The sequence below is a fragment of the Rhea americana genome, unplaced genomic scaffold (assembly GCF_003343005.1).
Source record: "Rhea americana isolate MKP2758 unplaced genomic scaffold, rheAme1 scaffold_94, whole genome shotgun sequence".
Taxonomy (NCBI): Eukaryota; Metazoa; Chordata; class Aves; order Rheiformes; family Rheidae; genus Rhea; species Rhea americana.
This window is the reverse complement of record NW_028187133.1, coordinates 242,267-259,095: the sequence shown is the minus strand read 5'-3', so window position 1 is coordinate 259,095 and position 16,829 is coordinate 242,267. Positions and strand designations below refer to the sequence as shown.

At 33.9% G+C, this 16,829-nt stretch overlaps 1 protein-coding gene across 1 annotated transcript in view; it reads right to left on the bottom strand.

Moving 5' to 3' along the window:
- EYS (EGF-like photoreceptor maintenance factor) overlaps positions 1 to 16,829 on the bottom strand; it is a gene marked incomplete at its 5' end in the record, with an annotated part of 393,942 nt that overhangs the window by 149,667 nt on the left and 227,446 nt on the right. The window contains 2 exons of the mRNA XM_085324865.1: positions 311 to 464; positions 8,050 to 8,214. Coding sequence (XP_085180991.1) covers positions 311 to 464; positions 8,050 to 8,214 — 319 coding nt within the window. The remainder of the gene's footprint in view (positions 1 to 310; positions 465 to 8,049; positions 8,215 to 16,829) is intronic.

Sequence of the window (16,829 nt, the reverse complement as noted above, 5' to 3'; positions counted from 1 at the left end):
TAATTAGAACTGAATGCATGCTATTTGACTTTGGCTCATTCACACTAGGCTGGCATACAGAATTAGAAAGAAAATATTTAAATTGAAGCAAAAGACTAACATACAGACCTGTGACTGAGAAGAAATGTAAGATGGAAATGAGATTTTTCCTTGAATAGTAGATCCTTTCATCCCTCCATATATTGAAAAGAGTTTTTCTATTTTTATTCTAAGAAATTTGTTTATAGGAGAATATGACAAAAGCTTAACTTCCTTTTCCAATATATATGACTAGAACTCTTTTGCGTAACACACAATGAGAAGTTCTTACCTTATTGTGATAGGGACAAGTGTATCTTTGCTAATGGATTGACTGATGGACACAGTTAGAATGTTCTGAGACTGTCCACAGCTGAATCGCACTGTTGGTCTGCCTTCCACAAGATATAGGTGAAGAAATTGCTCTCCAAAATTCTTCTCACCAGCTTTGAAAATATAAAAATAGACACTTACATTTACACTTTTGAAAGTGTAAAAGCTTTAGAAAAGTTTCCATGCTACTGAAACAACACCATGATCACGTCTATGTCACATTGCAGATTCTTCTACCATATATATAGCACACTGCTTGAGTGACTGTGAGAATACAATTAAACTTTGTATCAACAGCTGATAACAATATYTGAACATAAGATTACTTTTTTCCCTTAAATTTATCACAATATAGTCTTAGGTTGTTTTAACATAACTCAGGCACATCACTTTCAGGGCAGAGAATACACTCTATGACTAAGCTTTGACCAGAAGATCAAGRTTTGTCTCCAAGTAAAGTAGTTCTTTTAATAACAGTTAGGGTCATATTATGCTCTTAATCTTTTTATAGCCATTAAAGATGAAAAAAAAAGAATGATACAGCATGTATTATCTCAAACTGCACATATTCTTTGTTATGTTCTGCAGCACTGACAAAGAGATTAAGAAATATTTTGTCCTGCAGATAATGAGTCAAAATCAGGAAAGAGGTACATCAAAATCCAAACTGAACAGTTTCAGAAAAATTAATGTATTTTCATAGATAAGGAAGACATTATTTATATAGGGTAAAGTGTCAGACTGCAGGAAGCCCCAGTGTGCCATTACATTTAAAGTAAGTGGGAAGACAGACTACCTGTATCTCTACAGTGTCTTGCTTTTACTATAAAAAAAAAAAAAAACAAAGTTATCAAAGGAATTCTAAAGTAAAGTTCCAACAGGAGGGCTTATTTTGAAAAAAAGSTCCTCAATCACAGTATTTCAGAATTCAACCTCTTTGGAATTCTTAATAATCCAATTTATATTATTCCAGTAGAAAGAAATTCCATAACCTTTTATCTTATATGAAATTCTCTGAAAGTACCGTTCTTTAAATTTATCTATAGAGAACATGAAGAATAAAGCCTGAGACTCTAAAAAAAAAAAAAAAAGATAAGTAAGTTCTGGAACACAGGAAGAAATCAGGAACCACCTAAGCAAGAAGTCTGCTTGGATCTTAACAGCTACTTATCTTTCTCTTACTACAAATTGTATGAGGGGATCAGGTCAAAGAAATCAGACCTCTGCAAACCTTCTTTCACAGAAAATGGCAAGCAGGAAAGCTATTTCCATAGGTCAATACAGCAACAAGCAAGTGGCCATTGGGATCAAATGACTGCCTATTGAGAAGACAGATTTAACCTCCCATTAAGACATGTGGTCCCTAAAAGGAGGATGAAGTCTTGTTGTGTTCTTCAAAAATGTATTTTGCCAGGGAAGAAGGATTCTGTGGAAAGCTCTGCTCAAGACTGCCAGGCATAAAAATTAGATAAATGGATTATGACTGAATTATCTGGAAGGCTAGTCTTTAGTTTTAGTAGGGTAAATAGGATATGTCTATATTCAGACAACACAGCTGCTGAAATCACAGGAACATAATTTACAAGCACACCTTATGAAAAAGGAGCTGCTRTTTTCAAGGAATGCTACAACTATGGCCTGTGATATCCAAAATCTAGTTGTCAGATGTTATAGAATACCATATACATTGGAAGTTAAACAATTGTCCTTAAAAAGATTGAATTGCATTATAATGACTCCATTAATAGTGAAAATGGTGAAGTAAACTTTATAACTTTATGAAGCTTTTTTTTTAAATGTTCATTTGAAGTTTATTTTGCTTTGTGGTTAAACATCATAATTTTTTCCATGTTGATGAAATTTAATCATGCAAGCAAGTAAAATTAATAAGGAATAGAATAAAAAAATCTAAGAATGCATACTGCATTTGACAGAGAAATATTTATAAAATGATGTGTAACCTTTATTACCACAAAGGTAATACTTCTGTATATTTTCAAAATTGCTTTGCTCTCCTGACATATTTAAATATAAATCTCCTCAGATCCTGCCAATAATGTAAAGATTAGGTGCAGCTGCAGAAAGTACTGATAAGTACTGAAAGTACTGATTRCTGGTCAATCAGTTGGTACCATTTGTATGCTGTTTAATATATATTCAAAATATTCAGAGAAAATATCTTCATTAGGAAAGTACCTATAAGTGTATCTGTATTAAAAAAGATGTTTACAACCTATTAAAATTATGTACAAACCAACTTTTCTTGGATTAATTTCTTTGCTTCTCACATATGTAGTAATTTTCCTATAAGTTATTTATATCTTATCTCTTTTCCTAGCTGCTTTTAAAAGTTAATCTCTTATTTTGGTAGATTCTACAAACAACTATCCATCCTTAGTATTTGTGAGTCTCAACCAATCAGACAAAATCCTTCTTAATAAARGAATTAAATATGAAAATGCTCTCCAATAATATGGTGCAAATTAGTAAAAAGACATGCCCAGTACAATTAATCATTCTCATATTCTGTCTATCAGTAAGCCTGTAAGTAATAAAAGTTTTAATCAAAGCAGCTGCTTTCCTCTGTGTCTACAAGTAATGAGTTTAACTTGCTTTCTTTATACTTACAGGTATGTTTTTTTATAGATAATTTTATATACATATTTACATTAACAGCTAAAAAGTATTAAAGCTATGTATTATTACTTTTAAATGTTCATTGCTGTTTACTTTAAGGAGCATAGATGTGAAAAAACAGAAGGCGTAGATCTCCTTTTTTGATCCTCACTGGCTGGTGTATGGATAAAGATACATACAAAACTGAACACTTCTATGCTTTCCCTTAACATTTCTGACTTCAGAATACTTTTATGGCATTCTTTCTGATTCCAATCCACTTGTACTTCAAAAGCATCTTGTCTGAAACGTCCCACTATATTTAAATGTTCACTAATTATCTGACAGAGAAATAGATCTTACTTCATCTCCTAGTAAAATCAGGTATGTTTGTAAAATGAATTATCTGAAAGTGGTCTAACTTAAAAAAAAATCAAAATTGTGTAATTATTTTCTATTATTAGAAAATTAAATTATTTTCAAATTTTTATTAGTTTATTTATATATTCTAAAATTAATTTAATAGTAAAATACATCTGAAAGAAGCAGATCACTGCGATTTTCCTCCTATTTTTATAAATATTTTTGCAAGAGACATAGGATTTTTGCCTTATCAAAGCATGAAACTCAATGTGACCTTAATTATGGAGTTACTGCTAACRTCAATATATTAATAGACTATGAAAACATTGGGAATATTAATTCTCTTTTTACAATTCTGCAGTTCTTCCATCGAGTGAGCCTACTAGTCTCAAGGGAACTTTCTGCTGACAGTCCACTTCTCAGCTGTTTGATAGCAGCATAGCTTCAAAGAACAAGGCGCAGATACAGGAGTTGCACTACTATTAAAAAGAGGATAGCTGACAACAGCAGCTTCTCTTTTGAAGTCTTTAGAAGGGAAGAAGAAAGAGAGCAAGGAGCAAAGAGGGAGGAAGAAATAACAGAGGGAGCATAGGAACTCACACAGTATTGTATGTTTATCTGACAGAGCTACAGAAGAGCTTGATGTCTGCATACAGAGCTAATAAATTACAGAATTCTGGAAAGCCTCTGTAGAATTAATTTTCTTTTACACCAGATTTTCCTTTTACACAGGAATGTAACACTGGAGTTTACATTTCCGCAAAATTATGTGTGGATATTGACATAGAAACTCATAGCAATCTTTTGCATCCTTTCAGAAGGAGGTATCTAATTATGAGAAGAGAGAATATTCACAGAAGCAAGCAGAATCAATGGAAAGGAATTGTGCTATAGAAAGGGGAAAAGAGCCTAAGGAAAACACAGTAGAAATGTAAAGCAAAGATGTAATTAATGTTAAATACAGTACCACAATTCTACAAGATATATTGTCTATATGCTCTCCTCTACTTTGGGTGTTTCTGTTCAACAGCCAGGAAGAGATACAGATTTTTTTTTTTTTCATCTTAACAGAAATCTAACCTTAGAAGAACATCTGCTGGTCACTAAAGAAGTGGAATCTTATGAGTCAGATAAATCCCAGTTTTAGGATAACATGGGGAACAAGAAGGCAAGTATGATGTGTAACTGTGAGCCAACAAAGAAGCAGCAAGTATGAAGACTGACCTAGAAAATACGTAAAAATAATTCACCAACTTGGTGTTAGGTTCCTAGGACCTGTCCCAACTTTGTGTCAGGATGAGAACTGAACATGTCCAACTGCATTCTGAATTCCCTCCTCCTCTCTGTCCCCGGGTACACCAAGTGGCAAGACAGAAGCTGCGACGTATTCTGTGGAGGACTCTGATACAGACAATTGGAAAAGCAGCAAATACATGATTATCCACTAATACTACTCTATCTTTCCAGAATGTGCAAAGATAAATGTTGTAAAGAATGACACTGTCATAAAGAAACCTCTGTAAACAAAATATGTATTAGCAGTTTTGCAAAGGAAGTTTGAAGTGAGGAGCTGAGCAGCTATTAGGTTAGACACATGATTAGCACATTATCTAGAATAGAAAATATATCTATTATGATAAAATATTTCTATTGAAATAGAAAATATGAGAAGAAGAATAAGTCAGGTCAGATAATCAAAAACAGGAAAAATGTTTTAGCTGAAATTCTAGCCAACTATTTATATTTTAATTTTGTTGCAAGAATCTAGAAGGTGAAATTGGAAAGCAAATACTTGTTCATATTTCTATGAAAACTGAGAAGGTACATCATCGAGAAACAGAAAGTGATATATTTTTACTTGAGAAAAGGGAAATTCTTGAAGAATTTTTTTGTATAATATATACACATAGTGTGTCAAAACTTGCATGACCAACTAGGGCCTGTGAAAACTTAAGGAAAAGAAAGAATCTAAGTATGAAGAAAGCTAGAGTATCTTAATTAAGAACACAGAGGAGTTTCATGAGAAAAAAGTAGGAGAATTCAAATTAAAGTCTAAGATAAATTCAAGATAAAATGGATGGAGARAATGAAATTAAGGGTGTAATACAGCTATCAGTTATGCCCACTGTTGTGTTCTCTCTCAGTACCCCAAGAAGGCATGCAAACCTCTTCTCCCCAGAGCATCATCTTAGGTATATCTAAGCTCTCCGTACATAACCCTGAGACAGTCTGCATGCTTCATCCCACACTGACTATCAGATGTAAATCTCCAGGCAGTGCCTACTCAAAATAATCAACAGCACTTGTGAGAAATATGAAATATTTGCAGATTTACTTATCTGCCTTTTCATGTCAGCTGTCAGAATCAAAAACATCAAAATGTGACAATTCCTAGGTTTCTCAAAACCATGTGAAATCTGATATGTTTCTCTTATGAACAGTGAAGTAGAAATTCCAGAGTCCACAGAAATTTGTATCACTGTGTGAAAGCTCAAGATAATACTCATCTCTGATTCTCAGCACTACTCTAAGGGAGACATTAATTTCAAGGACTTGTTGGCTCTCATCTGACAACTGGAGAACCCTAAAAAGAAAAAGCACAGACTTCTCTTAAGAAACTGTCAAGTTAAAAATTCTCAGACGCCTCACAGCACTTAAATTTTACTGACAATGATTGTAAAAAGGAAGTATGGAACAACTGCTAATCACCAAAGGTGAGCCTGTAGCTCTACCTTGTGTAGACGGACGGAAAGAAAAAGGAGAGGATACACTGTTTACCTTCATCTAATCTCAGTGCAAAATGCAAAGGAGAAGCAAATATATCAATTTAAAATTATGGGAAAGTATGAACAGTAAAAGAACTGGAATTTGACTTTCAGTGACAAATTTTGTGAAATATTTGATGTTTGCAGTGGTAGGTAAATTTATTACATATCAAATAGACTGTAAACTATTCAACAGTATCCAGCATTGTAAATTGTATTTCAAAGCTATTTCAACCACTATCCCTTCCCAAATTTATAGATGTGCTATTTTCAGATCAAAAATATTTCCAGTATGTAGTGGGAGACGCCAGGTGTTCTGTGATTGTAGGAGAACAGTATACTCTTCCAGGTTTTCAGACTGTAGTACTCATTTCTAAGAACAGCAGAAAAACTTACAGGATGGAAGTATGTATATATATGTACATCTATCTATCTATGTGTGTGTGTGTATACATATATAAAACATTATATTATATATACATATATATATATATATTTTTTCCTTTAAAAGGCTTGCTTACTCATTTGGGCTCATGGGCAGATGCTTCGACTGGAAACCAACTACTTTGCATGAAACCAACTGCTTTGCAGGGATGAGGCAAACAAAATCATTAAAATGCAAAAAACTTTCAAAGTCCTTTCAGTGGCCTTCTTTGAATTCTTCTCAAAGGACAAATAACTCCTCTTGAAACTGAAATAACTAACAACTGTAGAACACTTCAACATAAAGAACTGCCACATTACTACTACTGCCACACCATTCTTAGCAAATTCTGCAGCCATGTTGTATCTTAAGCATCTACAGCCACAGCCCAGTTACAATATGCAAAGATTTGAGATAGCATTTTGAAACTCAGTAAACACAAACTATTTTCAGGTTTTGACTATAGTGTTTTAGGTCTAGACAAAGTGATACACAGATATTAATAATAAAAAGGTATGATTAAATAATGCAGTGTGTTATATTGTAAGCTTCTATTAGTTTTAACCCTAGCTTATAAATATTTATATTGTGCAGGTGAATTCACACGTGTGACTTTTAGACTAATATGCAAATAACAAGAATAAATCAAAATACTTTATATCAAATCAATGCAATTTCTCTGTTCAGATAAAGCCTAAGAAGCTGTAATGAAGACAGAATACTCAAAATGATTTCATATTGTGGAGAAACAGCAAATCTGTCATATAGACTGAACCACTCATATTTTTCTAACTCGTCCTGAGTTCAAGAAAAAAAATCCTTATTTTCCATATTTTCCCTTTGGGCAGAAATTACAAGGTAAAATATATACCAAAATATTCATCAGGTAAGACAGCCTATTTTTCTTGTTGACTTGCAAAAGGTGTACTCTTTCAGAAGCTCATGCCATGCAGTGAAGAAGGAAATAGCAAGAAGCAGCACTCTTATAAAGCATTAAGAAGCAGCATTCCAAGACTGCAATAAATCTCTGGGGGACACGAAAGAACCTTTGGTAATGTGAAATCACAGAAAATTCTCTGAAATATAGCAAATTTGCAGAACTTATGATACTTCTGTAAGTCAACAAAGCTTTAGACCAAAGGTCAGAATTATAACAGAAAGTGAGCCTCAACCCGAGTATGGAGAACCTGCTTCTCTGTAATAAATTGCTTGAAACTTTCTGAACATTTGTATTTTATAGCTATAATACTGTATTACTGGAGTCATATGTTTGCTGTGTTCTTCCTTGCCAGGAAGCAGCATTTTCAGTTGTAAGTTGTGTTTCACTGAGTTATAAATTAGAGAACTTTTCAGAGTAACGCGAAGAACTATCGTTTGAATTTTAATACCAGAATACCAAAAGGCTTCTGCTGCATTTTAATGAGTAATTCTGCTGCTGAATAAGACTTGCCAGCTGGATCTACACTGAAGTTAATAATGACCTGAAGGAGCTAAAACTGCTACTTAAGTTTAAGTATCATTGGTACTCACTGTAAAGAATAGTGCCATTTAAAGCAGTTGTTTTCACTGTCAAGTATAGAGTTGTCAGATTGCTTGTTTCCCACCCAGAAGCAGTTCGTGTCTCAGATACAGACATTAGAGAAGGTAGTTCCAAATAAGAATTTCCACTGAAGGATGGAAAAAACAGTGCTGCATCTGCAATGAAAAAAACAAAAACTAACTGTATCCATTTAATATAAAATAAATAAATACAATACCATCAGCAAAATACATTTTCAGATATCCATTCTTTTGAATACCTTTGAATTGTGAAATCCAAAACTCTGGATTTTTAAAAAACAACTACATTATTGGAAAGGATACATATAAATTCATCTAACTGTAAAAAAAAACAAGTTGAAAGTCTAGAAGAGGAAAATATTCTAGCATCTGTATACCACTAAAAGTGAAAAGACTATTACAGGAGGGACTGTTGGAAGATTGGACTTTGTCCAATGACATACCTGAGAAATATTCATATCTGATTTATAATTGTAACAAATAAAGATTTTCTCAATTTTGAGGATACTTGAATATTCCGGTTTGAAATTATAATGAAGATGCACACCAAGGGCAGCACATACATTTTCCCACTGGATTATTCCTTCCTTTCAGGCAGTGAATTTTTATAGAGAGCTCGGACCATGATTTTCTTACAGAAACAAAYCTTTTAATGACCAGAAATGAAGGCTTCATTTGGGCATAGGCTGTCTTTAATGGTATTTCCATAGGGCTTTCTAAAACAAAGAGCCAAACTCCAATTGTTGGCTTTGGACATCAGTCAAATAAGTCATATTTGGGAAATTTCAACAGACTTAAACAGCCTATCTTAAACTCTGAAGTTGTTCACCATGTCTTAAGTACATTCTCAATCATTTTACTTTTGATTATTTTGATTATCAAGAATGAGATACCAAATTAGGAATAGAATGTAATGATTTCTGAGAGAATAATAAAAAATCTAGTTTGCTTGCTCTAAAAGAAACCAAGCTAATTTGTAAAATTCTCAGACCAATGACTAAATCTGGCATACATAATATCCATTTAACACAAAATAATGAACTGCTCCCATGCCTTTTGAAGCTAAATAATCAGAAGTGAAAACTTTAAACATGAAGGCTTAACATTTGCAATTTTTATTACATTCATTATCTTTGTCGTTACAGTTTTGTGCATAGGTGGGATAATAATACCACCCAAGCAACAGGAATAGGAAAACTAATTGAGGTTAGGCAGAGTGTCTTCCCAAAGTCTTAACCATCCTATTCAAGCAATCCTCCCTGAAGACAGTCCAAATTCATCACCAGGAATATGAATAAGGAATGAGGAACAAAACAAGCAGTCTGAGTCAGGTAATATTTCTGTAAAGACGTTCCTAATGTAATTAACTAAAACTATTCAAGGGATTTGTGACTGACGATTATGCATAGGCATGAATAATGTGTGAATGTTCTTTTTCAGAATTTTTATTCTTTCTGTATATGAATGAATGTCACTAGAGTTCATTGGCTCTTTTTTTTTTTTTTTTTTTTTTTTTTTTGGGAGTAAATCTGCCTATGATTTGTTCTCTGTCATTCTTTATTGGACTTAAGAAAAACAAAACAAAACCCACTAGTCATGGTTAAACAAGCATGTTTCAAAGGGCATTCATTAAAAAAAATGAATGGACAGCAATAGAAGGCAGGAAGGAAAGCAAAAAGTACTTATGTTTCTAGATGGTAGGCCTGGAAAAGCTAAGATTGTTGGAGAAAATGAGAAAAACATGGGATGAAAAGATTCTGTTAGGAGGAGGGAGAGGGTGAAAGAAGTTGTGAAGAGTAAAGGGTCAGAAGCAGGCTGACACACTTAGGAGAAAGCTATTTGTCTAATTAAATTCAGTCTTTCAAGGAAAACTGTACTAGGAGATCTTTCACAGAGAGGCTTTATGTAGACAATATAAGGAAAAAATTTATTCAGCAGTATTCTTCTTCTTCAAATGTAATGCCTTCACAAACCTCAGTGTAGTATGGTATTCACCATATAGTACATCTTGCAGCTAAAACTATTAAAAAGTCTCTATTAAGCAGTTTTCAAAAATACTCAACTATGAGCTTAAATGTTCACAATTTAGTTTCTGCTTTAAAATGACTATTCTGTGAAGTTTCAGCTAGCTTTTCCTCATTTACTAAAATCTGAAATATATTTTTCATTTTGCAAAAATGATTCTAACAATGCATTTTTTAGTAGGAACATGAAAGAAATAACTGAACTTTGAAACCTTTTCATGGACAAAATTTCTCATGTAATAAAGGAAGGGAATGTATAAAATAGAGCTGTGCTCTTATAGACATTATAATCTAAATTTTTGCATCTTCCAATTTGCCATGATTTTAACTATTCATTCTTCAATATGTATTTACATTTTATTTTATTTATATAAGTATATTCTCCAAAGTCTGAGGTTGCAGTTTGATGAACACCTCTTTAGGAAGCAAGCAATGCCTTGAATTAAGAAATATATCCTAGTTAAAATATTGTTGGGTGAGAGAGGAATTCTTTTAAATCCAGATCCATATTACTATGCATCCCCAAGATATTAGTACTGGCACAAGAGAATGCATAAACAGCAGGAATGAAGAGCAAGGAAGGGCAGGCTTGTTAAATCAGCACTGTCACTGGGTGTATGGTTATTGAATTATGCCGTACAAGAGCATGCATAATTTTGGCAGCCTCACCACCCTCACTTATCTTGTTTTTCTTTACCCTGTAAACTCTGCCTAAGGATTGCAACCAGAAGGGCAGAAATCTTAAAGGAATCTTGCATCCTTAATGCTCCCAGGAATATGAAGTCTTAACATTTTGTATTTAAGAGACTGCAAACAGGAAAAGGAGTCAAATGCCAAAAATAAGCTGTCGTAGTGACATATAAAAATATCCAATTGAAATCTAGAAAAGGACAGGAGAGGAGAGGGATACAGAGAGCAAGAGGGAGAAGGAAGAGAGAGGAAAAGGGAGGAGAGGGGAGGAGTGCAGAGCAGAGTGGAGCAGAGTAGTGCAGAGGAGAGAAGCAAGCTGCACTGCTGGGCCCAAGGTAGCCTATGCCTCGGTCACCAGGGCAGTGACCTTCTATAAAGGGTGGATGCTTTCCTCTTCACACAAACTGGAATTGATTATCTGGAAAATAGATCAGAAGAAGGAATACCACYTCCACAGCTAGCACAGTGGAGCAAGAAGCCACCAAAGGCTTCTTAAATGCAAGATACCAAGAACAAGTTCRCATACAGCAAGAACAGCCCTAAAGCACTGCAATCCACCAGGGYAGCTGAGAAGAACTGAAATGTCACGTCAACGGTGGCTGACATGTGGTTTCTGTGGCCCATGCTGCAGGGGAGGGAGAGCTTTGAGTAGCCCCAGACACTGCAAGGAAGAACTCTCCAGTCTCACATAGTGCTCTTCGTGACAGAAGGCACTCTACCTAAAGAAAAACAAACCTACGAGAACTCTCTGCGGCACTCTCCTGGGTTTGACTTAAAAACTAATTTGCAAGTGTCACAAGCTAGCTAAAATGCTTGGACAAAAGAGGAAAATCTTTAATGTTAAATATTATGATACTGGTTCATTTTGTTATTTTATCTTTTGTAACTGTTCTATAATTACAAATTTGTTTTTAAGTAAACACACTCTTCAGTTCTTTAAATCCTGCCAAATAATAAAGCTGGGAACAACTGGGAACACAACTGGGAACTCAATTCCTAGAGAAGGTCTGGAGAGAAAAGAACATAACTCAGTGGCAAGCATTAGTAAAGCAAGCAATCTAGCATATAACAAGACACTAATGAGCATATGAACCCCAGCATTCCCAGGATGCTTGCAGCAGTATCTGCTAAATATTTTCATTGTATCCTGTATATGGTAAAAATACTTTTTAAATACCTTCAATATTTGTCAAGCAACAAGCAAGTCACTTTCAGTATCCTGAATTTAGCATCAGTAGCAAAATCAAACTAAAAACACTTCTATGGTTAAATATTTAGCTGTTGGAGTCTCTTCTCACATCTCGTTTTACCTGCAGCAGACCTCATACATACAGTTAACTGCAGACCTAATATTTGAAATTAATTCACTAATTGCAAAAGTCTGATCCAGAGAATAGTTTGATACAATGCAACCAGCTGTTTTTAGCTTCACACACAGTATTGCTTATCAATATTAATTTAATTACACTCACAGCCTTTTTTGAAGGACTTAGTAATAACTCTTGAAAGAGATCATAAACGTGATGAATGTTAGGAGCTCTTTGATAGTAGGATATTTAATTGAAATTGTAAAAAAATCCACAAGCAAAAGGAATATCATCATTGTAAGTGAAGATACCGTCAAGTTGCTGTTACTTTATACAGATAATTATAGATTCACTCTGTAGCTCTGTGCTAAAAAAATACAAAACTCTTAGATGGGAATCTAAAAAAGTGACATTCTATGGACTATAACAAATTATTAAAAGTGTCCCAAATATATTAATGCTTTCAATTTATATATACAGCTGGTAATGACAGATTGAAATGGTATCTTAAATCATGTTTAGCATGCGTACATAAAACAAAAAGATGGTTACAGCAAACTCTCTCTAAAAATTAACAAAATATATCTACATTGTAAAAAACTTGTATGTATCTACAAGAAAAACCTATACTAAAATAGAACTATGAGTCTGAAAAATCAGTTGTTGCTCCCTGACTTGATTGTGTTTGCATATTAAAGAGTCTAAAATCTAAAGGTTTGTGATGAAATATATAGGTAGGATAGAATGCATAAAGCTGTCTGCCTGGAACCTTTCTTTCCACTTCCTTCATTCTACCAGACTCCAAACTACCTAGAATTAAAGTTCCATGCAGCACATTTTAAGTCCCATGAATCATAGCAGAAGAGGCATATGCTGTACTAAAATAAGCAAATAACAGAAATACTATAGGTGTCTGCTATAATATGTATACAAGGCAGAAGGAAAAAACAAGACTGCAAACTTTTTTTTCAGATTTTCAAGAATGGCGGCATTCCTAGCAAGCAAACAGATTAGTAGGACTGATGAAAATGTGACTTGCTCTATTCCTCTCAAGTTCACAACATCTCAGGCAACTAAATTTAACTATTCAAGAGTAATGCATTCTTTTATCTTGTGTCCATGGTGGAGAGAATCAAATTGAAACAMATATGATTCAGAAATTTTCTAGAGATAAGTCTGGTACAGAAAAAAGTATTACTTGGTATTTCATAAAGCATCACATATATCGGCAATAGCACAGAAACACAACAGCCATCTCCTCAATGACTGCAACTTTAGAAATCTAAGAAATAATTGATTAGGTGAGTTCAGCTGTTTCCAGGCAATAAAATATGAAACAAAATAAATCTCACCCTTGTTGCTTTCATTCATTTGTTTCAACTCACAAAACCTTSTCCTTGCTGTAACTGAACTCCTACATTATGAAGCAAAAATTCCTTACATAATATTCTTTTTCTTTAGCAGGCCACTCTGGTGCCTCATCAATAAAACTCTCTGCTGTCAACTGGGAGATTGGAATTCAGATCACTGGCTTAATCTCTTACTTCACAGATTGCTCAGGATTAGAATGGCAGAAAAACAGTGTATTTAATCATGACAACTCAGAGAAGGCACTGAGAGGCAACAGGTCAAATAAGCAACCCTTAAGAGCAGAGTATCATTCAATATCATTTTCACTGAAAGAATCTGCCATGCAAAAGTAACCGTATTACATGAAAAGAGTTTTAAAACTTCTGGGAAAATAAAGTATGTGATGCCATTAAAAATCTGAATTCTCCAAGCATCCTGGCTAATGTGTATCTGAAAAGGTACACTGAAACACACAAGAGAGGAAGGGATGATCAAAAGGATGGTATGGTTTCCAGAGTGAGAAACAGACCTGGACTCCTTATCCTGGGTATAWCTTACAGAGGAAAAGGTGAATATGAAATGATGATTCTATGTCTTGTAATTTAGGAATTAAGGGCACTCAATGGCATTGTCAGGTAACACGTTAGAAAAACAAAAGGGTCTCCATCACAGAAAGGGTACTGAACTAGATGACTCATCAGCCTAATCTAGCAGTTTTTATGTGACCTGCTCCATTTTCCTCATTGTTACTCAGATCACATTATGGAAGATAAAAATATATATACACGATTTATCAAAAAGGAAATTAATGATTCCAGTATTACCTAAAACACATAGTGACTGCACTTACCTTGTGCCTACAGGTAGAGTTACCCTCTGCTTTTGGCACCTACACTGCCGTAAGTACAACCTTTGTAGACCAATCCAATATAAATAAAGACTTTGTTTATTTCCTTAAGTACTGAAGAGCTCAAGAGTTAGCTGCATATTTACCAAAAAGAAGTCACAGTAAAGTCATTTTATGTTCATATACTTTAAAAGATGGGGAATGACAAATAGAATATATTTCCATATTCCTATTTTGTAGCTCTTTTTGTTCTTCTTCAGACCTCACATTTCAGGAGGGCAGATGACTTTTTTGGCCAAGACCCTCAGTTGCTATAAATCAGCCAAGATGTAGCTGCATCAATTTTCAGCAGGTAAAAACACAGTATCTCCAGCCAACTTTTGTTTATATGTAAGAGGAAGAAAATATCTTGCCTCATAGAATAATATGAAGCTTATTCAATAATGGCTATGAAGCATGTTAAGGTGTCCAGCTGAAAGATGCAGTGTAATTATTAAATGGTGGTATTATTTTTGGATATTATAGAGACTGGAAATATGTACCAAGAAAAAGAAAGTGAGATAGATTGATGTCTGTAAGAAAAGGAAATAATTCACTCAGTTCCATAAGATTTTTTGAAAAGAAGAATTACAGTAATATCAGAACACAAGAAGGTATAAAAAATAGCAAGAATAAACCACTCAGTAAATATTCTCTATTGCCAAATCTATCATTTTGGCATGCTTATATCTACTGTATGTTGAAAATAGAAACAATTCAGTCATTGTCAGTCTAAATCCACAAACAAAATTAGTATCTCATTTTGCTAATACCTATTCTTAGTATATTTTTAAAAAAATAACCTAGGAATTCATCTTCTTGTCTCATTAGTTTCRTGTCCTCAATTTATTTTTTGTTCCTCAGTGCCTTCAATTTTTGAAGTGAAAGAATCCTTCTAATTGATAGCATTATCTAACTAGAGGTGCATATTTTTGCTTTATTAGATAACATGAAGACACTATTCTAAAATGTAAAAGATGCAGGGATTTTGGGATAACATCTGCATTCCAATTAATGCATTGTTAACTGTGTGGTTAACTCTTTTCCTGAATATGGCATAAAGAAAATATACTATCAAATATTTTCTTCAGCTCAACATATTTGCAGTATCTTAACTGGAAATAGATCAACCCTACTGCATAAACATCAGAAGAAAATCCTAYCTATGGTCCTCTGTATCTTCATTTATATTTTTCAACCTTTCCCAATTAAAGGGAAAAATCTAAGGGTAGACTTTGAATATCAAATCTTAATTTACACTGGAGTTCTAATAACACACTATCATACTTGATGTTGAAAAACTGGCTTCATTTAAGGTCACTATGACATGTACTACGGCAAATTTTAATGAAGCAAGGACTTCTAAAAATCTTTTGAAGATCACTCAATATATTTGTTCTACAAGGTATCACAGAGGGTCTACAGGAACATTAGCTTTCACATTTTTGATTCAAGCCTAATGAACTGGTAAAAAAGTCAGAATATTTTTTGGAGACTCAGATTTCCATAATATGTGGATGTATTGGAGGTAGGATATTACTCATTGTGATGAGAGTTGTCTTGATACACAAATAAACGTGACCTAATAGTTTCATTTTCTGTTGTTTTACATCTCAGCTAGAAGTGTATGTATTTTGTTTGTATGTTTGTAATTCTTATGTTTACCAAAATTCTAGGGCCATCTTTTTGCTTTATAAGATACCAGTGTATTGTCAGTCACTTTATTTTTATTTCCACCAGCTAATTTTAATTTTATTCTCTGCAATGGTCCTTGAACACATAAACTAACATTCCTTTCCCAAAGGATCAGAGCGATACATGAAGAGTAATTGGCTATAAAAAATTAATTTGGAGAAATATTCAGACTTTTCAGTGTGTCATATTTAGCCAGTTGAAGAGGATTTTTCCRTCTGGGTAACACTGTAGACAATTTTTTTGTATGTTTGACACCAGATAACACATGATCAGTATTATATGTAAATAGCCCACAGTTTTAATTTTAAGCACATTGACTAAATTTAACGTATTCATAAAAACAATGCAGTTTATGCATTGTTATACTGCATGTGCACCAAACTGGCTAGACTTTCCTAGGAGTCTATTATTATTTAGTCATACAGATGCAGAATTTAGAGTATCCTCTAAATGTAATCCAAGCTCTAATCTGGGCTGGTTTTCATAGGTTCAGAGAGCAAAAGTGTCTTTTGAAATTTCTCGCTTTCCACCTACCAGTTCCTTCCAAATCAAACTAAAATYCTCATATATAAACATGGGAAAGAAATAGACAGATTCGTGTTTCACAGGCACTATTATAATGTTCTATGAAGCCAAGACATTTCTTTACCTTTCTGCTAAAGTTGTAGTAACGGAGCAGTGAAGCCCATTTACGCTATTTATGAATCATAGAATCATAGAATCAGTAAGGTTGGAAGGGACCTCTGGAGATCATCTAGTCCAACCTCCCCGCTCAGCAGGGGCACCTAGAGCATGTTA